Source organism: Raphanus sativus, chromosome 4 (genome assembly GCF_000801105.2).
Source record: "Raphanus sativus cultivar WK10039 chromosome 4, ASM80110v3, whole genome shotgun sequence".
Lineage (NCBI taxonomy): Eukaryota > Viridiplantae > Streptophyta > Magnoliopsida > Brassicales > Brassicaceae > Raphanus > Raphanus sativus.
In genome coordinates, this window is record NC_079514.1 from 12,536,340 (window position 1) to 12,560,203 (window position 23,864).

General features: G+C 33.0%; 1 protein-coding gene across 10 annotated transcripts in view; it reads right to left on the bottom strand.

The window, feature by feature from the left end:
• LOC108833444 (uncharacterized) overlaps window positions 1-8,145 on the bottom strand; it is an 18,287-nt gene extending 10,142 nt beyond the window's left edge. The window contains exons 1-6 of one of the 10 annotated variants that reach the window (XR_008944258.1): window positions 7,722-8,143; window positions 7,556-7,642; window positions 7,380-7,425; window positions 7,049-7,165; window positions 6,858-6,959; window positions 6,503-6,695 (exon numbers count right to left, since the gene is read on the bottom strand). Coding sequence is in view for 1 of the 10 variants with exons in the window: in XM_057007007.1 (XP_056862987.1) it covers window positions 6,553-6,695; window positions 6,914-6,959; window positions 7,049-7,318 (459 nt within the window). In the remaining 9 variants the exon portion in view is untranslated. The other 9 variants (XR_008944257.1, XR_008944255.1, XR_008944256.1 and 6 more) reach the window with 9 other exon arrangements.
• Between the last annotated feature and the right edge of the window lie 15,719 nt (window positions 8,146-23,864).

A 23,864-nucleotide genomic window follows, 5' to 3' on the forward strand; every position in this document is an offset into this window, starting at 1 on the left:
AACTAAAACAGCCTGCTCCTCAGACGAAACAGCCTGCTCCTCAAACGAAAAAGCCTTCTCCACAAAAGAAACAGCTTCTCCTCTGCCCAAAAGAGTTAATATCAATCTTTAAGTCGTCTGGTCTTTGTATAGATTTGTAAATATTAGTCGTCTGGAAGTTTTCCAGCTGGACGACTTACAAATAATCGTCTGAAGGTTTCCAGCTGGAAAACCTTCCAGACGACTTATTTGTAAGTCGTCAGCTGGAAAACCTTCCAGAAGACTTACAAATAAGTCGTCTGAACTCCAGCTGAAACATCCTCTCCCAACTTTTATTTAAGCGTCCAGGTTAACTTGTTCTCTTTTATTGCAGAGATTGTTGCCGGAGGATACAGCAGATGGAGCGATCTCGGTATATAAGATCTTGCCGGAGGATAAAGCAGATGGTGTCACCTCCAAAGATTGTTCCTCTCACTTCACTGACCAACCGAGCTTCGCTTCCAACGATCAACAACCGAGCTTCGCTTCCACCGATCCAGCTTCAGCTTCAGAACCGAGCCTGGTTGTATTGGACCAAACAGCTCCCACTGCTTCTTGCGTGCAAGGAGTGAACGAACGAAGAAACCTGCTCCCACGCAGATATCTCCTTATACGGCGAGAGAAGGAAACTCCTTAGAGTGGGAAAGTATATCCATTTCCCACACTAAACAGACCTAAAGATGAAGGAGCTCGCTGATTGGTTGAAAACTGATCCGTAAGTGATTGCTTTACCCATAATAGCTTGATTTAGTCTACCAAAACTATTGCTTTTTTGTTTGCAGTGATTATTTCACTAAGGAAGAGGACAAACCACGTACATCACAACTTGGTGGTATCAAAAACTCCGGACATCCAAAGCATGGCTGGAAGACGTAGTAAGTCTTCTGCTTATCTTTAAGTCGTTCTGTAACTTGTCTTTGTATAGATTTGTAAATATATAAGTCGTCTGGAAGGTTTTCCAGCTGGACGACTTATTTGTAAGTCGTCCAGCTGGAAAACCTTCCAGAAGACTTACAAATAAGTCGTCTGGTAACTTGTCTTTTGTATAGATTTGTAAATATATAAGTCGTCTGAAGGTTTTCCAGCTGGACGACTTACAAATAAGTCGTCTGGAAGGTTTTCGAGCTGGAAAACCTTCCAGACGACTTATTTGTAAGTCGTCCAGCTGAAAACCTTCCAGACGACTTATTTGTAAGTCGTCTGGAAGGTTCTAACTTGTATTATTTTATATGCAGCATATAGATGCTTGGATGAATGTGCTGGCGAGGGTATAAGGAGAACCCACAATGTTTCCGGAGCGAGCGAATGTGCTTCTGGATCACAACTTTACCCAGTCTTGGAGAGAACAGTATCTGGTCTTCAAACATCGTCGTCTGATCACAATGGTTTAGGAAAAATGCTACTAGTGGGGCGGCGAGTTTGTATGACGGATCAATGCCTTCATTTTGCCAATCAAACAAGAAGTGGGGGAGGACATTGATGATATCTATGCGCCACTGAACTTGGACAACAAACATTGGTGGCTATTTGGATATCGATCCCTAAGAGGCACATAGTCGTCTGGACAGCATACCTTCAACTACCATACCAGAAAGAGGATGAGATAATGGAGCCTTTTCTCGAGATGGTCCCTTATCTGATTGTGGAGTGCGGAGACCAGATGCATGGGTTGGAGCGATACACTTATGAGAGACTCCTCAAAGATGTACCCACGGCCAACAATGGTGATTGTGGCGTGTACGCTGCAAAGTACATTGAATGTCATGCTCTTGGGGTCCCCTTTAGCCCTAAAGACTTTGCTAGGTCCAATGCGAAGACTGAGGATACTATGGCTTTGGCTATATGGACGGAGCTTGTTGATCAGCATCTGAAAATAATGAGGATGGTGGTATGTTTGTAGGCATGTATGATTAGATACACAAATCAATTTGTATAGATTTTTTAACTTGTATAGATTTTTTAACTTGTAGTAGTTTTTAACTTGTATAGATACACAAATCAATTTGTATATTTGAACTATTTGTTACACAAATCTATTTGTATATTTGAACTATTTGTTTACACAAATCTATTTGTATGTTTGTGGGCATGTATGATTTATTGATTTTCTAACTTGTATAGATTTTCTAACTTACAAATAAGTCGTCTGGAAGGTTTTCCAGCTGGACGACTTACAAATAAGTCGTCTGGAAGGTTTTCCAGCTGGACGACTTACAAATAAGTCGTCTGGAAGGTTTCCAGCTGGACGACTTACAAATAAGTCGTCTGGAAGGTTTTCCAGCTGGACGACTTACAAATAAGTCGTCTGGAAGGTTTCCAGCTGGACGACTTACAAATAAGTCGTCTGAAGGTTTTCCAGCTGGCGCGAAACTTAAAAAATACACTTGAAGGGATAGTAGAAGTAGTCTAAACACTGGACGACTTAAATACACTGGACGACTTAAATACACTGGACGACTTCGTAAAAGTCGTCTAAAAAAATACACTTGAAGGGATAGTAGAAGGTAGTCTAAACACTGGACGACTTCGTAGAAGGTAGACGAAACACTGGACGACTTAGAAATTAGTCGTCTGGACGGGTAATCAAGACTGGACGACTTATATTTAGGTCGTCTGGACAACTAGTCAACTGGTTGTGTACATTGTGGTTTCGTATGGCCAGTTTCCTTGCAGTTTGAGCATCTCCGTGCCCTGTGTTTCTTCCTGGGTTTGTGTCCCCTCATCCTAGATAGCTCCAACCAAGATTGCCATCTTGATTTCTTCTGTCTCCCCGGACCACGCTTTACGTTTGGAGGAAAGCATTCTCGTTCCTCAATATGTTGTGACACGATAGGATATATATTCTCTGAGTATCCTGCATACAGATGATTCTTTGAGTAAAGTGGACATACAAGTGTGTCGATATGCACACCAGCATGTGTTCCAGCTGCTATAGCATGAGAGCAAGGTATTTTCTCCACTCCATAGACACCACAACCACACTTTACATGTTCCAAATCAACCGCACAGTCCATTTTGCCACCTTTGACAAAGAAACGCCATCCATCAATTGGTTCGACCGTCATCGTATCCGCTATCTCTGATCGAACAGCAAGCAAGTATTCAACACCCCGGCTATGTACAGTTGGGAGACTCAAAGCATCTTGTCTCCTTTTCCAATACCATTTTCCTAACTTCTGCCTTATGAACTCCAGCAGGAACGGAATCGGAATCCTCTTGCTCGCTTCAGTGCGGAATTAATAGAGATTCAGCGATGTTGCTTGTTTTTATGTTGAACCTGTTCCCCTTACAATAAACCCTTGACCATAGCTTGGCGTCGGCCTTCTCCAAATACGTTGCAAGTTCCGGGTTTGCACTCCGTATCTCAGCCATGTACCGGTTAAAATCGTGAACCGTGTGCGCATAAGCAGCCCCTTTCACCAAGTACATGAGATGTTTCCCTTTAAACTTTTTGACAATGTTATCTTGAAGGTTGATAATAACATATTCCTCGGGTTGCCCAAGGAAACACCTTCTCACACGCACTTTTAATGGCCGCGTGCCGGTCAGAGACTATCACCAGAGGCTTGTCATGAGATATACAACTAGCCAATTTTGTGAAAAACCATTCCCAAGAAGGTTCATCTTCAGCATCCACGATCCCAAAAGCCAATGGGAATATCTGAAAATTGCCATCTTGTGCGGCCTGCAACTAACATAACACCTCCATACTTTCCACTTAGGTGAGTTCCATCCACCACAATGACCCTTCTCTGATACTTAAAACCTTTGATAGAAGCTCCAAAAGAGAGAAATAGATACTTAAATCTTTTCTCAGAATCAAGTTCTATAGCCGTGATAGAATCAGGATTTGCAATGGAGATTTGCTCGAGATATGAAGGCAGACGCGAATACCCTTCTTCTGCTGATCCTCTCACCAATTTCTGTGCATATAACAGTGCTCTGTATGAAGTGGTGTAATCAAGCGTCATGCCAAACATGTTCTTCATTGCATCAGTGATATGCTGTGGAGTTATCCCATCAATGATCCCAACACGATCAATGAAAAGACTACCAACATACTTTGGAGTACAGTGTCTCCGCTGAGCGATTCGGTCTCCAATTGAGCATAAATGTTTTTCCACATACTTTGTTACCCAAAACGTGTTTGACCCATGTTTCACACTCGCTCTGATCTTCCATCCACAACCGCTAACCCGACATATTGCCACAAGGAGAGTTTTTGTTGATTTGTATATTCTGAAAGAAGAAAACCTACCCTCACTGCTGTCAACCGCAGCTCTGAAGCAGTGCATCCTTGCTAACAAAACTCTGGTTGACATAGATGCTGGTACAATCCGATTTTCCTCCTTCAATAGCATTTGTCTTAGCATATGTCTTTTCAATTTCTTCAAAACAAATATTATCATCATCTTCCTCGTCCTCATCTAGAACCTTTCCATAAAGACTGTAATCCCCACCATTCTGATCCGTTTCACCAACAATAGTGTTATCAGCATCCTCCTCCCCATTTTCCTCCTCCCCATTTTCCTCCTCCCCATCTTGATTTTCATCTTCAACAGACTCATTATCACCAACATCTTCAAAACATTCATCAGCCTCATCATTATCACCAACATCTTCTTCCCATTCACCAGCTTCATCATTATCACCAACATCTTCTTCCCATTCACCAGCTTCATCATTATCACCAGCTTCTTCTCTTTTCTCTGAAACCGTTTCCACCTTGCTGCGGCTTGATACACAAAGACATACTCTATGCGTTTTGAGTATCTCGAGCAAGTTTCGAACTTGTCTATCACTTGTAACATGAATGGAGGACTGCTTGGAGTCATCATCATTTCTGCTGGTAATGAGTAGCTAATCTCCACAGTCACTGATCTCATGTCCAGGTTATAATCTTCTTGAGCCATTGCAACAAGTTCAGCATGTGTTGAATCTTCATTCAATAAAAACAATCTTGCTCCTTTGAGATCATCAACCACAAAATCCCAACGGAAATCTCTCAACAACCATTCTCCATACACTGCATGTAACTTAAAAATCATCTGCAAATATTCAAAATAAAACACATTAGTAAACATAGAGAAAATGAAGAAGTTCAACAAACATTATCGCAGACGACTTAGATTTAAGTCGTCCAGAAGACTTAAAGGTAAGTCGTCTAAAGAGGTCACTTTTGCAATTGAAAATTAAAAGGGACGACTTAATTCTAAGTCGTCCGGCTTTGTTTGTTAAAAAAAAAAAATTCAGACGACTTATATATAAGTCGTCTACGAAAAACGGGCTAGTTTTGCATTTGACCGAATCGTGTCAGATCTTTGACTATTTCTGGACGACTTATAAATCAGTCGTCTCTGGAAAGTAAAAATTTCAATATTTTATTCAAACTAGACGACTTACACGTAAGTCGTCCCAGGTTAGTTTTGTAATTGAAAAATAAAACTTGAAATTTAACTTTCTCCAGACGACTTAACTAAAAGTCGTCCAGCTAGACGACTTAATTTAAGGTCGTCCGGGATAAGCAAGGTTTGGACGACTTAATTGGGAAAAATTCTGGACGACTTTGCTTTCCCCGGACGACTTTAAATTAAGTCTTCTGACGGGACGACTTTATATTATGTCGTCTGGTAAAAATTAAATTATGAAGTTTTATTTTTCAACTACAAAACTAACCTAAGACGACTTACACGTAAGTCGTCTAGTTTAATAAAATATTGAAATTTTAACTTTCCGAGAGACGACTGAATTATAAGTCGTCCAGAAATAGTCAAAGATCTGACACGATTCGGTCAAATGCAAAACTAGCCTGTTTCTCGTAGACGACTTATATATAAGTCGTCTGGACTGTTTTTTTTCACCAAACAAAGCTGGACGACTTAGTTTAAGTCGTCCGTTTGACCAGAAGACTCATCAGTAAGTCTTCTACATACAGATGACTTACTTGTAAGTCTTCTACGCGAACAGATTTTGAAAAAAATTCAAATTCGTACCTTCAACTAGGTGAGATGACTTTGTTTGCACACAGGGTCTTCTCCAACCACCCAGAACCTCAAACGAAAGCAACCGTAAGTCAAAACGAAAGAAATATGGCTCCAAACAATTTTGAATCAAAAGCTTCAGTTTTTTGGATGAATATGGAGAGAAAGTGAAAGAAATGTTGTTTTTAGTTCATAACAATTGAAACAGAGAGAGTGTAAAGAGATTTACGTGCATTAAAGGGCATTAAAAGCTCCAAACAGTTCGTACAAGGTTGTTCCCACTATTCATGGCAGTGGCAATATTGTAAATACTTGAAGAAAATGAGGTTGAGACAGTAAAGAAGCCATTTTCGAAAAAAAAAAAAAAAAAAGGGTTAATGGCATTTTCGTAGATAAAATGCAGATGTGGGGTTAAAAACTCAAAAAAAAAATGAGTCAAAAGAAAAGGTTAGTTTTCTGTTTGAATTCAAGTTTTGAGTCACTTTTGCAATAACCCCTTGAATAAAACCCAAAACTAACAAACAATGTTACTAAAAACTACACTTATATTTGGTTATGGTTTCGTTTGGAGCACACAATAATTCCTCAGAAAAGAGTTGCTCCTCATCTTCATCATCTGAACAAGTACCAGTATTCCAGTCATCTTCATTGTGGATTCAGTGGTGAGTGGGTACTTAGCAAGTTCTTCTTCATCATCTGAACAATTAGAGAAACAAATCAGAAAACAGGGGCTAAGGGTGTCTATGTTTTGGTCAGTCTAGCAAACTAAAGCTTCAGTAATCAAAGTAAATTCTGAAATAACAACTAAACCTCTTTATTCGTTAACCATCCAAATTTTTGAAAAACAAAAAGATACACCTTGGATAAGAACTTTGCTGCCTTAACATTAGTCAGCACAAAGAGTATTCAGTCACCTGCGATTCTTGAACATGCTTTCAGAATTGGAAACTCCATATTCTTCTTGAATACACCAAAAAGAAACATTAGCACCAAGCAAATTAAGTAACAGTTTTTGATGAAAACAACAGAAATGAAGAGGAGCAAGAAACCTTTGGTGTCCAGCAAAGACTCAGCTGATAACAATTGTCCAACGACTCAGTTGGACAGTCCACAAGGAGAACAATGGGACCAGGTACTGAAGATCCCATCACATCACTCGGATAAACCTTAAGATCAAAGCATGAACACACTATTATAACTCTGTAATAGACAAAGCCATAAGTCAAAAGCAAGAACAAACTTGGAAGTCCACCTGGAGTCCCTGAGCAGACACGAGACAAAAACACATGATATATATTTCTAATAATTAAGATAACCATCAAAATTCAAACTAATCACAACACAAACATAGAGAAACAGAGGAGTCTTAGCGATACATACCTTTGATAGTTAAATCTTATGTTTTGATCACAGAAAGTTGCAAGCCCTGCATAATACAACAAATTGACCAGTAAGTGATCACCTAAGAGACAATAAGTGATCAAGAATCATACAGTACTATACAGTAACTGATTTTAGTACTAAGATCATACAATAAAAAGAGTGGAACTTTTTACCTATCCATTAAAGATGAATCATTGTTTATTAAAGAAGAGTAATACAGAAGACAAAGTATCTTGTGTATCCATTCCTGTTCCAAGGACCTTCAAAAAAGATCAAAATTTTCAAATTTTACACAACAAAATAAGTTTTTTTTTGTTTTGAGGATTCTGTAATGTTAACCTGAGCGTAAGCAGTAGTGTTGGGATTGAGCTTGCGTTTTTTTCTTTCGAGATTCTTCTTGTTCTTACAAGTTTCGTCAAAAACATCAGCTCTACTCTTGTTGAACTCGAAAGTACGAAAAGGAAACGGAGACAATGGCAAAGAGAGAGATTACGACTGGGTATACCCAGGAGATATAACTCGGCTGGCTGTGAACGACGAAGATTGGAGGTTTGTCTGGTGGAAGCCATGAAGAAACTGACCGGCAAACACGACAGAGGAGAGATGGAGACCAAGAGACAATGAGTTCAAGAGAGAAAGAGAAAGAGAAAGAGACTCCACTTTACGATTCTGAGAAGCAATACAAAGCTATCTCACATGTTTTGGTGGCAATTTTTTTTCATTCTAAGTGTTGGAGCCTAAACTTAGCAAATTAACCCGCCTTTAAAAAATTATTTTCCCGCGTTAGTAAATATAGCGTTTTAAATTGACAAACACTATGAAAATAGCAAGCATTAATATACAATAGCAGAACTGTCATAAACGCTATAATTCGATGCTATTAATACCTACATTTCATGTAGTGTTGGTCTCGGGTTTAAATGGGAGTAGTTGTAGTTAATTCTTAGCTAATAACCATTACATACTTCCATCAAATCAGACACTTATTACATTCATTAGAGTGTTTTAGGCCATCTTCATCGGGGGTTCAAAGTCCAAACTCTTAACTTTTAACAAAAAAAAATATATTAAAATAATTGTGGGGCCCACGCAAAACATAAACCAGTCTCGCAAAACTCCTTCTTGATGAACCTGTCTGTTCCGCGGGCTCCATGCCACGTGGCGGCCTGCGATTGGTTCGTTTTTTTTTTATTTTTTTTTAGAAAAAAATCAAACAAAAAAAAAATTATTTTTTTTGTCTTGGAATTCGCGCCCACTATGTATCACTAATTGAGATGCTCTTATAGCATTTACAATATCAGTAAAGTCAAAATTTTGTTGATAAGCTTTCATATCAATTTATAGTTTGAGAACTAAACTATGAAACTAGGAAAAAAAAAGTAAACTAGTAGTTAACTAAAACCAAACTGTTACACAAGAAAATGAAAGACGAAAACAAACATCACTGATATTTGAGAACTAAACCAATAGTGACTAACCAAAATACACTACTCAACTAAACACAACAACCACTCAATTCAGCAAACAAAACTATCAAGTACTATTTTATTTCTTGCATTGGCTATAAAAAAAACAAATGACTAGGATAAAGGCTTGTTTGTTGTTGCTTATCCGGTTGAACTCTCAGCCTGGTTATCCTCAACTTCAATCCTCAGAAACAAAGAAAAAGAGAAAGTTAAGGTTCATCAATGTATGTATTGATTTCACATAGAGCATACACAATTCTTATATACTAATGGCAGTGTAATCAAAGAGCAAAGCAAGGGTTTTCAGATTAATTTATACAGAAGACTTATTGTAATCAATAAAATGAATTGACAGAGAAATCAAATTGAACCAAAACTTATTAAAACAATGGATATAATCACGATTGGATAACATATTTTCCTTCTGCCAGAAATCAGTAAACAGAACACAAAGAAACCAAGCTATATACTACATCGACTTTCTATCCTATTTTCTTAAGAACCTAAACCTAAGAATCGATTTCCTATTTTCTTAAGAACCTAAACCTAAACAATGGATATCATCGACTTTATAGTTAAACCCATACCTACGAACCTACATCGATGAGAACTATACACAAAGGAGATGAGAAAACAAAAGATCGGTGATACCTTGTTGTGTTTGCCGGAGATCTGAATCGATTTAGTGTGTGCTTTGGTCGGAAATCGAACAGAACTCGGTGATGGCTTTGGTCGCCGTTCGTGGAGTCGCGAGAGAGAAGAAGAAGAAGAAAACCATACGATTTGGGATTTTTCCAAAAATGATATTCTTTTATGATTTTCATCCAATCAGGAGGTGCCACGTCCTGATCAATTGGACTTAGCACATATCTTGTTCAAACCCTTTCAAACTGATCTTAACCCATTTTTCATTTTATCCTATTATTTAAAGCCCAAGCACATGCAAAATGATCCTCCATTAAGGATGGCCTTACTAAGAAAGTAGAATTAGCACATTGCCATCTCAACAAATTGATCATTGATTGTCTCGCATTTTAATTTTAACTAGATTTTGATCCGCGCTTAAAAGCGCAGATTTATTTTTAAAATTAAATAAACTATTTTAAATAAATTTATGTATAACTGAAATACACGAAACCAAAATTGAAATGAATTTCATAAATCATATCCTATCTCAGAACCCAGAAAACGGAAACCAAACATGTACTTGAATTTTTTAAAACAAGTATATACCTAAAATAATTATATTTAGTTTCTAAATAACCAAATATTCTAAAACTACTATTTATAAACCCGAGAAGTTGAATTATTAGAACAAACCAAATTATCCGATGTTTAAACAGAAAACCACAAATTATCCAATATTCTTTATCTATAAATCTGAAATTACCTAGAACCAGAATCAAATCTGAAATTATCTGAAAAACCAGAATCGAAGCAGAAAAGAATTGGACCTAAATTTTCTGGGATATTGCAGGTTCCCAAACCGAACCGAACCAACACATAAATAACCCAACTGGAACCAAACCAAATTTTGTAAATACATAAACAGTTCTTATATTTTAGAACAAAACACTAAAAACCAAAATAACCGAACCGAAACCAGATGTTGAGGACCGGTAGTGCATCCACATTTAATGGTGCGAAGAGAGCATTTTGTTTTACCAAATTATTTAACTCCTTTTATTGGGGGTACATATGTTATTAACAAACAAATTAAGATTTATCGAATATTTTTATATCCGATTCAGATCTGTGGTTAAACCGGTAAACCTACAACGTATATAATATGGGCTTACTTATGTTTTTATTTAGCATTGTATTAGAGATTCTAACAACTGATATGTATCCAGAAAATTCAAATTTAATGAAAATCTATTAAGTAAAAATCGGATAAAATGAAAGTAAAACCATAATTAACATGTGAACCGACACCGGTAGCCTTCCGGTAAACCCCATAAAAACCTGATAACACTTTTAAAAAATAATTAAATTTCTCATATTCTTTTATAATACATAAAACTAAATAAATTATTTGACTTGTTCTAGTAAAACCTGGAAATAGCTGATAATATTTTTTCAAAAAATTGATTAAATTTCTAAAGTTTTTTTAATATTACATAAAACTAAATAAACTATGTGATTTGTCATATAAAGTAAATGTATATATACATGAAATGAAGGTATAATTTAGAAATATATGAAATACGGTTTAGGATATATGGTTTATAGTTTATGGGAATATGGTTTAGGATATAGGGTTTGATTTATGGGGAATTGCCACTAATACCACTTTTATGATACCACTTTTCAAAAATACACTAATCAACTTTACCACTAAAAACTAAATAAGAAAATGACTGTTATACCCCTTGGTTTATTCTCTTCCACAGCTCTCCAAATCCAATCAAACGAGACTGAATACGAGACTGAATACGAACCTGACGAGCTCTCCGATGATCTCTCCGACGATCTCTCCGAGCATTCCGACGACGAGCTCTCCGATGAGATCTGGCGACTTCCCGGCAAGCGAGATCTGGCGACTTCCCGGCGAGCGAGATCTGGTGACTTCCCGGCGAGTTTCGACGATTCTGACACTTTCGCCGACAAGATTCAACGATTCCGACGAGATTTGACGAAGCAGATGTCCGACGAGCTCAAACGAACAAAACAAGAGGATTTCTCACCTTGAACGCATAACAAAGGTGAAAGGGTAATAGATGGTGATTTTCGTCTCCTTTTGTAATTTTAGCTTGATTTCTCAAAATCGATCAATTTCTGGGAAGGGAGACAAAGTTTTTCGCATGAAGTTTTCAAATCTCAAATTTATAAGACCTTATAAATTTATCGATAAAGAACATAGTGCTAACATTTTTGTTTATAAGAGTTTTCAGTTATTTTACAAGGTAGTATGTAGTACTCATGATTTGCTTATTGTTGGAAGTAGTAATTCCTTAGATTTTACATCTATAAGACCTTAATTATAAAACAATTGTGTATATGGAGGATCATTATCACATATAATTTTATCCCACAATATAGCTGTGTATATAAAGATTGACTATCACCATTATGCTTTTTTATGTTTCAGAAAAAAATACAAATATGACAATTGATTGTGTCAAACAAGATTCATTAAAGTAACCACATATCTGATCAAACTTCAAGAGAACGGAGGATGTCCTCACCTATGTGTAATCATATGCTTAAACAGTTGATGGATTCTTTGAAACAAGAATTTGCTTGTTTGTTATTTTCAAAGACTGTTGTTACTGATGCTTCTGTTAAAAGTGATATGTGATTGGTCAGAAGAAGAAACTTGGAGGTGCTCGTAATGCTCTCAATGACATCACAAAAAGTCTGGGTCATTCTAAAGTTTCTTCCAAGAACAAGCAAATCATTTTTTCTGGTTCTGCAAAATGCGAAACCAACATAGCTGGGGAAATGTTCTTGTGAACTTGTGCTTAAAGCTTGTTATTTTGCAGATTCTTCCAATTGAAGTTAAGTATTTCTCTGTGTTTATACAGCATGCCTGCCTTTGATCAGATCCTCCTTGATTTGGAAGCACAACAAAAGGGTGGTGACATGGCTCTTTCACCAAATATGCTAGAAAGAAGCAAAGCGATGAAACATATGTTCACTTTTACCTTGAGATCAACTAGAAAGGGTATTGTTACAGGAAATCATTTTTTGGCCGATGAAGCTACATCAATCGCTATCTGGTGTATGCTGCAATTTATAAATATTTATAAACTCTTATTAATGGATACATTTAATAAGAGTTTATAAATAATACACAAAAGAGGTTCTTTGTTATATAAGAGGTTCTTCCAGTTTTTATTATGAATGATCTCCAAGTGGCTTCCTTTATGAGCAAACATAAAGAAAGTGGAGGACTTCTTCATTTTTGTGTAACAATTTTTGAGGTTAATTCTTTGGTCATGCTTTATTTATAAGGCTTTGTTATTTACTTTGACACGGTCACTAGTTTTGTGTTTTTATATTGCAAAAATATATGTACCCATTCTCTTTAATTGTGCGAAACAATGTTGTCTATAACAGTGCCCTTTAGGTATTTAGAACCCCTTTTACATTTTCATAAGGACATAAAAAATATTGTATAGAGATTATTGATTTCATTTTTTAATGGTACAAATGGAAATGCATAGATTACAATTAGTTATGTCAAGTTCATAAAACTTTGATACAAAAGATTAAATTCATAAAATTAAAGAACACGTGCAGGCTTTGTAAGGAGATGATGATATGTGGCAGATTCTGAGGCACATGCGGATAACAAGCAAGTTTTCACCACTTCAGATATTTTACATACCCTTATAAATTGTTTTATAATCCTTTATAATGGTGTATAAACTTTACAAATTATTTTTATAAACCCTTCTAAATTATTTACATACCCTTATAAACCTTTATAAATTATTATACAAACCATTATAAATTGTTTTATAAAGATTTCTAAATGGTTATAAAATCTTTTAGTTGATTTATAAACCTATACAACTAATTTATTAAGGTTTCTAAGTTAATGTATAAAAACCTTATAAATTGATTCATAAGGGTTTATAAAATGAGGATCGTTATAACTTTTATTCCAATAGGTTTTTAGTAAGAAAAAAAAAGAGTTTATAAGGTTTTATAAAACATTTTCTAACTTAAAAAATCATTTATAAATTTTTGTATAAATATTTTACGTGAAAAATCTAAAAAATTATAAATTTTTCTATAAGAGGTTATACATTAATTATAAATATTAATCAGTTAGTTATAAGAACATCTTAAAGCTTATGATTTTATCTATCCACTCATGATAATAAACAATTATAAATTATTTATAAACAATTATAATGCTTCTGCCAATCTCCCTCCATCTCTTTTTGCTGTATATGTATTGTGTAACTAACTATAAACGAATTTGATTTCAAGTAAACAATAGCTTGAAACTGCACATATGATCTCTTGGGTAATTAAAATTTAAAAGAAACAAATAAATGATTTATAAAACCTTATAAGTCATTTATCCGGATTCATAAACCAATTTCTAATAGTTTATAACTTATTTTATAAAGATTTATAAATTAGCTATATAAATTATAAAGATTTATAAATTATTGAAACAACTATCATCCATGTGAAGTTTCAGAGACTCTATTACAACACCACGTGGAGCGTTTGCTTCTTTGCTATCCCCAAGGCATGGGTTCCAGCTATCAAATCTGGTTTTGGATGAAGGTGAAGCCTGAATACAAGAACTGGTTCTTGCTCTGCCGGAGAGTGTGATATACATTGAAGATATGCATCTCAAGATTTCTTCAGAGAACCTACTCGGGTTTTCCATGTCATCTACGATATGAGATAAGCCTAGAAGATCTCCAAGGGTAGTATGATGAGCATAAACATATCTTTTATTCTTCTGCAAACATCAAATCAGTTAAACAAATATGCTAAATGTTGAAGACCAATGTGTTCTACTTACTTTTATAGAAAAGACTTTTAAGTTAGCTTGGAAACTCCAAGGACATGAACGTTCAGACACAGGAGAAGGTTGATAATTGTAGCTGAGCACACGAGTAATGTCTGATTGTGAGACGAAGCTTGTTTCATCATGTGGAGAGAATGAAGTAACTTGTTCATCAAAAGATGTCATGTAAAGAGAGAGAAGATATAATATTCTATACGTCATTTGTTTAAGCCATTTTTCACATTTTTAAGCCATTTTTCACATACCCAGCAATCATCGAAGTCCAGAAAACCACATTCCTAAGGCCAATACCGTCAAACACTCTACAACAAATCTCGATCTCTCCACACTTAGCATACATATCTACAAGACCTGTCAACACAATATTATCAAAGCCTGGCGCCTTAACGATGTCACAGTGTATCTTCTTCCCGTTATCTAAGTCATGCATCTCAGTACATGCTTTCAAAGCTATGGAGAAAACAATGTCATTGTAATATCATTAAGCATTAATTTGTACTATCGACAATATCATAAAACCAAGATTTATAAGAGGTTATAATTCTTTGAAATGAAATGTTCACTATCCAAAAATCTTTCTCCTAACCATAACTATTCAAACGACAAGTCTAAATCAAATCAACTTTATTTGTCTTTTTGGATAACAGAGGAACGAAAATTCTAATATTACTTGAACCCAGATTTATAAAGGTTTATAATTTTTCGAAAGCTCAATGTTTACTATTGAAACTCTTTCCCTTAGATCGACATGTTCTAAAGCAACCATATTTGAGATTTTAATCATGATTCTCGTAATCTCTTGTCGTCGGCTGAGAGAGAGAGAGTGATGATGGATCTCGAAGGAGACGACGGATTACGGAGATGATGGATCTCGACGGAGCCAACGGATGACGGAGACGGCGGATCTCAACAGAAACGACGATGGATCTCTGTAACTCTTCTGTCACCGACTGCTTGAGAGAGACGACTTCATCGGAGAGAGGCGACGGAGAAGAGATGATGGATCTCCACGGGGAGAAAGAGATAAGGTATGGTTAATTTTGTCTTTTACACATTAATGAAAAATGTATTTGTGAAAATGTCTTTCTATTGATGGTATTGTTGAATTGTGGTACTACACAAAGTGTAGTTATGAAATTTCCCCTTGATTTATACTGAAAATATGATGAAGTTTCTAAATAAATATGTAAATACATAGACTGAAGAAAATACATGAAAATAGTGAAAGTCAAATAAGTATATAATATATGGTTTATGGTATAGGGATTTGTTTTGTATTGGAAATATACATAATACCCTTCAACATATTTTGTAAGTTCATACATTGATTCTTTAAAAAAATTAAATGAATAATATACCCACTAATTTAACCACGACCAGTAGCCATTTGATTTTTTTATGTTTGGTTATTTATATAAGGTAGAAAATATGTGCATTGCATATTTTTAATTTGTTTTGACTTTTTTCCTACTTAACGAAGTGAATAGTAATACATTCAAAATATCAAGATGTGTAAAAGGCTATTTTAGATGCAAAGATATTGGTGATATCTTTTGGGTTGGTCTCTTTTGATAGTATTGATAATTTTGATTAATTAAGGTAAGTACAAATAATACATATTAAGTTTCTATTGAATAGGTCCAACAACTTCTTTAAGTAGATTTTTTTGAGAATGCTTCCTTTTTAATAGTATATAGATTTAAAGTACAAAACTCTAGTTAGAAAAATAGGTTAGGGTCGTCGGTCCCAATATCGCGGAAGGTGTCCAATAAAATAAAGCATAAGATAAGAGATCCTTCTCTGCATACTGGAAAAAATATTAGATTGAATTTCTTTAAAAATGAGATATATTACAAAGACAAAGAGTGTGATTCAAAGGTGACAATGGCATCAAGACAAACTAATTAATTATAATTGTATCAAAGGAAAAGTGATTAATGTTGGCCCCTACAATAACCATATAAAGGCAAACAATAATAATTCCCAAACATGTTCTCTCTGAGTTGGTTGAATCAACTTATATGAATAATTCGCGTACTCACTCCATTATAATCAGATTTATTTATGGAATGTGGTAACTCTCTAAAGAGGGGGTGTATAAGCATTGTATATAGTCGAATCTTTTTGCTGAGTTTTAAGTACCTTTAACAACTAATAAAGTTGTGCCTATAGTAAAGTGAAATCTCAAAAAGGTCATCAAACCAGCAAAAAGTTCATTAGGTTCGGCAAACAAAGAAGAAATCCATTAAGTTTAAACTTTAAACTTTAAATATAGCCTATAGATATTATACAAGCCTTTTGCTCAAAAAAAAGATATGATACAAGCCTATATCACTCAATTCTTTTTTATTCTTATTTTGTAAAAAAAAATTGAAAATATCTTAGACCAAATTCCAACTTTCCAAAAGACAATACCGATTAGGACTGGACCAATGTTTTGAAAACCGATCCGGACACTGAACCGGACTATTTACCGGATCATTGGGTCATTGGGTGAACCGCAGGTGAACCGCGGGTTAAAAAATAAATTAATTTTATTATATAATAATATATTAGTCATGGAAATAGAAATATAGAAATTAAAGTTAATGTTTTCTGAATGTTTGGATATGTATATATTTTAAGTTTAAAAAAATATTTAGAAAATACTTAACTTTACTTTTTTATATTTTCATTTTCATTTAATATACAAACTATCAAAAATAGCTTAGACTATTGAAATTAGAAACATGTAAAACAAAAAAAAATTCATTTGTTAATCGGTAAAGAATAGAGTTGTAAAACTTAGAACTTAGAATAGATTTACTACAGATTTATAATAAACAAAATAATCAAAAAGAAAAAAAAGAAAAAAGAAACAGAAGATACAAAGTCAGTAGAGGCTAGCAGAAGACGAAGAACGATGAAAAAAAAGAAAACCGAAAGAAACCTAATTTTTAATTGGAAATTTAGAATATAAAATAAAATATAAAAAATAATTAAATGTTTTATAAAATGTAAAATTTATCTATTGGTTCAACTGGTACCGGGTTTCGGGGTTTAGTGGGTTTTTGCGAGTTTTTGTGGGTTTTTAAATTTTGGGTCTTTCACAAAACCCGAACCGGATTTATTTCGGATCACCGGGTTTACCGGTTCAACCGCAGGTCCGGGTCGGGTTTCAAAACACTGGACTGGACGTGAGATAAGTATTTGCTAATTTTCTATAAAATTACTTGGACAAACCAAGTCACGTAGCAAGCAGTAATTTACTTGGAGAGTCGAATTAATAATGCATAAGATATGCCTCCATCTTAGTCTGACCAAACAATAGTAATTTAATTTTTTCCAGGATCCGAACTTAAAATTGACGAATTTACGTTTTACCTCGAGCCTTTCTTTTTTACCACCAAGCTATCGCTTCTTGGTTTATCTCTCGGTTATTGTCGATGAGTTTTAAATTTTAATACGTCATATGCATATATGTGCTCACTGTAACAAAATATGTTGAACATGATCTTTGTTTATTCAATGATCAGACGAACCAATCAACCTTCAGAAACAATGTAAATATCTAGTGACAATCAACCTTTAATTTTTTTAGTGAAGCTTGTTTGAGTAGTGTTTGTTGGTACTGTATATCGTGTCGTGTCCCCTACCAAACATCGATGCTTCCTCAAAAAGTAAAAGGCACTTCGTTGAAATATACCACGATATCTTCATCATGTTGGATCATAAGCTTTATAAAAGCATTATACGAAACATTCCATCAATGGATTAACTAGTTAGGAATAATTATAGTTGTAATAAACCGTAGACCACAGCTTTTTCAACACATCACATGCCCCGATTTTGGCCACAACCGAATCTTTAATCGTCTGTTAGACAATAATCATAGGAATATTATATGATATGTTATGGTATAAGCGAGATGCTTTGCTCGATAAAAGGGGTGCAGAAAATGAAAAAAAAAAAAAAAAAAACACTCCAGAAACAACCAAACCCACTTATTTATTATTTGTTCATTTATTTAGTATTTACTATTGTCGTTGGCCACCTGGCCTTTCGATATATGTATTCTCTCGTGCCACATACGATAGGTTAGAATTATTCAACACCCTACTTAATATTAAGTCTGGATATTCCGGATTTCAATCGGATTTTTGTTTTAATCAATGATGTTTCAGTTTTTCGTGTTTAGTAAAATCAGTCTCGTTTAGGTTATACTAATGTGAGAGTTTGGTTTGAGATCGGTCCACATACGATAGGTTAGAATTATTCAACACCCTACTTAATATTAAGTCTGGATATTCCGGATTTCAATCGGATTTTTGTTTTAATCAATGATGTTTCAGTTTTTCGTGTTTAGTAAAATCAGTCTCGTTTAGGTTATACTAATGTGAGAGTTTGGTTTGAGATCGGTTTAGATTTTATGAGGTTCGGGTTGGAGTTAATAAATCTATCTGATTTATACCAACTTTGTAACCAAAATACAAGTAAAATCAATTATTCGGTTTTAAAATATCCGTTACATATTTTGTAACCAATACATAAATAAAATTGATTCAAAAATATAAGAGGAACATCAATCGTGATCATTCAAAATCAAATGAAAGGTAAACATATTTATTGATAAAAAAACTAAATAAATGAAAGTATAAAATAAAAACCAAGTTCTCATGAAATGAGAAACATTGTTCAGTGAAAATAAACCAAAATCTAAAAACTTCATGTTTCAACCACCAACATTCATGTAATAGATAATTATTTTAAATGTTCGATATATCTTAGTGTATTTTAGACACATATTAGGAATTAGAATCATGTTTGGTACAAAATATTTTTGGGATCTTGAATGTTTTAGGTTCTATCGAACATCCATTTAGGATCATGTTCGGTTCGAATGATACACACAACCCTAAATACATAAAACAAGATCCATTCAGTATTGATGTTGGGCTCAGACCGGATCGGCTCAGATTCATTTTTATCAAATTAGATTTGGTTTAGATTTTCAGATTCAGTTTATTTGCCCAGTCCTACTTAACACTTTTAAGTTTATAATCTTTCATATCACTTTTTATTTCTACCTACTATCCAATATTTATCCAATTTTTACACCAATAATCATTTTATTAAAAAAAATTCAATATCTTACTCAATTATTTTAACTCATATTTTTATATATGTATTTTTTAAAAGATATTATTATTTTTAAAAGATCAAAATAACTATAACTTATAAAACAAAAACATTTTGTATCCAAATCAAATAAACCAAGTTTATATTTATAAACACACAAAATATGAATATTGGTATAATTTTTTTTAAAAAATATAATAATTTAACACAAAATAATTGATCTTAAATAGATGAGATAAATCTTAAAAGTCCACCACTTATACCAATAATTTATTTTCCTTTTTTCTTTTTTAAAAAGTCACCTTCAGTTTTTTTTTTTACAATCGTGAAGTATATAAGAGCTTAAGATATATTGGGTTTCATTTGGTTTGAACAAAAAAAAAATATTGGGTTTCATTTGGTTTTGTTTCAACTATTGAATAAAAATTCAACAGAAAAAACTGCACATCATTTTTAAAAGTTTCAACACCTTCGTTACATCCGTAAAGTGATGAAAATTTATTAAACAACTTCGTTATACACACCTTAGCTTCGGCCTTTCAGTACTTTTTTTTTGTAACTTGCTTCAGACCTTTCAGTACTTGTGTTATGATATTATGTGAATAACTCTTATTCATAATAAAGAAAACTTATAATTCTTTTTACAATAATATTTACATCACACAAAGTAATTATCAATCTTTGGGACTGAAATAAAAATTTGAAACAAATAAAATAATTTGAAAAAAATCATGAAACTGCATAAAATTGTGAACAAAAACTTTTAAATGGATCTAGATCTTGTGGTCAAGTGGTAAGTAGAGAGGCTTGAAACGATAACACATTTCAGATTCGTTTTATTTATTATGCAAAACTAAATTACTAACATAGATATGAGTTTATGCTTACGGTATATTTATATATCTGGATCTACGTGATTTGCACCTCACTTTATGGATTAGTTTGATCTCTTCTATAAGTTTGAGATATCCAGATTAATAAAAAAAAAATTGTATCTATGGATAATTTTACCAAATAAGAAACGTGAATTTGAAACAAATAAAATAATTTGAAGAAAAATCATGAAACTGAATAAAATTTGTGGAATAATTTTTTTGAATGGGACAAATATTTATTTTCCGAGAATCATTTTTCAGTATGTTGGGTCGTAGAATACTTGTAGCTTTTGTTAAACTTAATTTATCAAAAAAGTAGCGATAGAGTGAGAGAATTATTTTGCAGTTTTCAGGATTTTTATGCAATACAGTTTGTTCTGGACTACTGGGCCGAGTTTGAGGTGTCAATTGGACCCAAACACTCTAAGGCTCATTGCAAAATAGTCGCATTGCATAATTATTTCATACATCCATCATGTAAATTAAAATTATATCCACACCAAAGAAATGCATATTCAATTCTTTTTTTATAAACCCTATTATTGACTGATTTGGTTGACCCGAAAAGAACTTACGAGGTGGAGTATACCAAAAACGTACCATATAGTCCATCCAAATTTGAAATATTTTTCGATTAATACCAACAGATAGATAGATCGATTATCTATTACGGGCTATTATGTAAATCACTTGAGCCAAAATTCAAGTCTATATCAGGTAGGGAGCATATTTAATTACATCCATATATTTATAAAATTCACACCGAAGCAACTAAATAACAAATTGATCGGGAAAAACCATCGGAGAAAGTGACTGATGATGGAGTGGAATATATTACATGGATGGTAATAGACAACTCATATATACAGGTCCGAAACGTCCTAAATATACTCATGTTCATTCATATATAAAGGTTTATCAACACAACAATTTAACATTGGCGATCATTTGAATTTACAAATCAAACATATATTAATATCAAGAGAAAAACAAAACAACATAAATCAAAATTTGATCTTGCATCCATACCAACAACTAACATGGCAGATTTAGTAACAAGTAGCTCATTACACGTTAAATCATGATTCCATTAACTAGTCGTATATACACAAACATATATACCCTCATCATGCTAAAATTGAATATTGTACAATATCGCAAGCACATGTGTGGACAATTATTGTTTTTTTCTTAACAAACAAAATGTGTGGACAATTATTTCCACTTTATATAATGTATTTATATATGTGGTTTTCATAGATATAAATTTATAAACTCAAATGGGTATTTTTAAAACATTAAAGTTCGTATCAAAGTATTGTCATCAGTTCATCATAATAATATCGGGCTGATCGCCTAATGAAACATTTTAAAATTTGTAGTTCTGGTGGTTGGAAAATTGCTAAGCGTTTCGACAATGGAGAGTATTAGTTATTAGAATTCAAATCTCAAACATTTTATATGTCTGTGGACAATGGATACACCACTATTGAAAGGCAATTTAATGTCCAACATCTTAGTAAATACATAATAAAACCTCTACGATCAATACCATTGACTGAATACGATCAATACCATACTTCTGACGATTATTTAATCACATCGTCGTACACAATTATTACAAGACCGTTCTATCTATATTCATATATGCATATTATTATTATTTCAGGGTTGGTTGCATCTATCTATCTATATTCATACAGCAATATCTCTAGATTTTGCTGTATATATAAAATAGAAAAATGGGATAAACGAAACATCGTTGAAGCCGTGAAGTGCCATTGGTCTACACCAAAGCAACACAAGAAGACAACCACTTCACATGGTCTGCTCTTACATTCATAATCGAATCTTAAGTCACTTTTAGTTGGTTGTAAATCTGGAATTACTATGCTATCCAGCGACTCTTTTTCTTTTTCCATTTAGTTATAGTTCCAACAGCCAAATCCGTCGGAAAACGGTCAGAACAATCTGTTTTTGACGGGTTTCTTTGGCCGTCAGAAATTTCTCATTTTCTTGTAGTGCTACTCCTACTTTGTTGCCATTTTAGCACTTTTATAATGAGGATAATAAATATGCAATTAGTCAGTAGTATATGTGAACAGCTTTAAAAAGTTGATAAAACTTAAGAAGTATCTGACTGAACGAAGTGGTAATTCAAATTTGGATATGAATGTTTGAATCGAAGTCACTCGTTAAGTGCTTGAGGATTTGTAATATTAATACATCATCTCTTCTAAGACCTTTTTAAATTCCTAAAATATACTAATAACAAATGTAATATTATAAGCTAGTACATAGCAGTTCACGTGAACAGATTTAAATAGTTGTTCTAATTCAAGAAGCACTTGAAACCCTTGAAATCGTGAATAATATCATTTAGGTTCTATCCGGTGAATAATAAGAATAAAAATGATTTTTTTTTGAAAAAGAATAAAATAATCAGAATATTTTTTTTATTGTTCTGTGTTGGATTTATAACAAATAGTTTAATTTGATTCTTTAAATTAAAAAGAGTGAGAATAACATTAGGAAAATCTTGACAAAAAAAAAACATTAGGAAAATATATTCTTTATAAATAGGTTTAACTTTTAACCACCACGCGAACACTGAGGTCAATTCCAATAAGATACCAAAACACCAAATTTAGTGTAATTTTATTTCTAGTAAGACATCAAAAAATAAAACCATCCCAAAAATTTGGTGTAGAATGAAATTTTCACCAAATTTGGTGTAACAATATTCATCTCATCAAATATATATATATATATATATATATATATATATATATATATTTAGTTATGTTTCATTGAATAGTATAATTCAATTTATTATTAATCAGTTCAAATTTGTCTCAATTATTATTAGTCAGCTCAAATTTGTCTCAATTGTTATTATTAATCAGTTTAAATTTGTAACTTAGCATAAATATAATATATTATTTATATTTTGAATTATTTTTACATAATTATAAAAGTTTTTATTTTATTTTCAAGTAAGAAATCACTAAGTTATTATTATCATTTTTATGTTGTAAAAAATAAAATATCATAGAACTTTTATATTTTATTTTATTTTGAAATAAGAAATCACTAAATGATTATTATCATTTTTATTTTCAAACATTGATTATAATTTTTATTCAAGTTATATTTAATATTATTAAACTCACCAAATTTTTAAAAATATTTATTTTATAATATAGTTAAGCATGTATTACTAACCAATACAAATTTTATTAAAATAAATATATTGCTGTGTTATGTGCTTTTCATAATTAATTTTTTGTAATTTTTAATATAGTATTTTATATAAAATAAATACATATATAATATTGTTAAACTAAAAATATAAATGTAAATAAATTTTACAAACATATAATTACGAAAATTTAATAAAAATAATATCAAAATATAATAAGAATTATTTATCAATTTCAAATAATAAAAATAGAAAAATAGGAAACATTAAATAATATATAATATTACTTTTGGTGTAATATTTGGTGTTATGGTTGGAGAT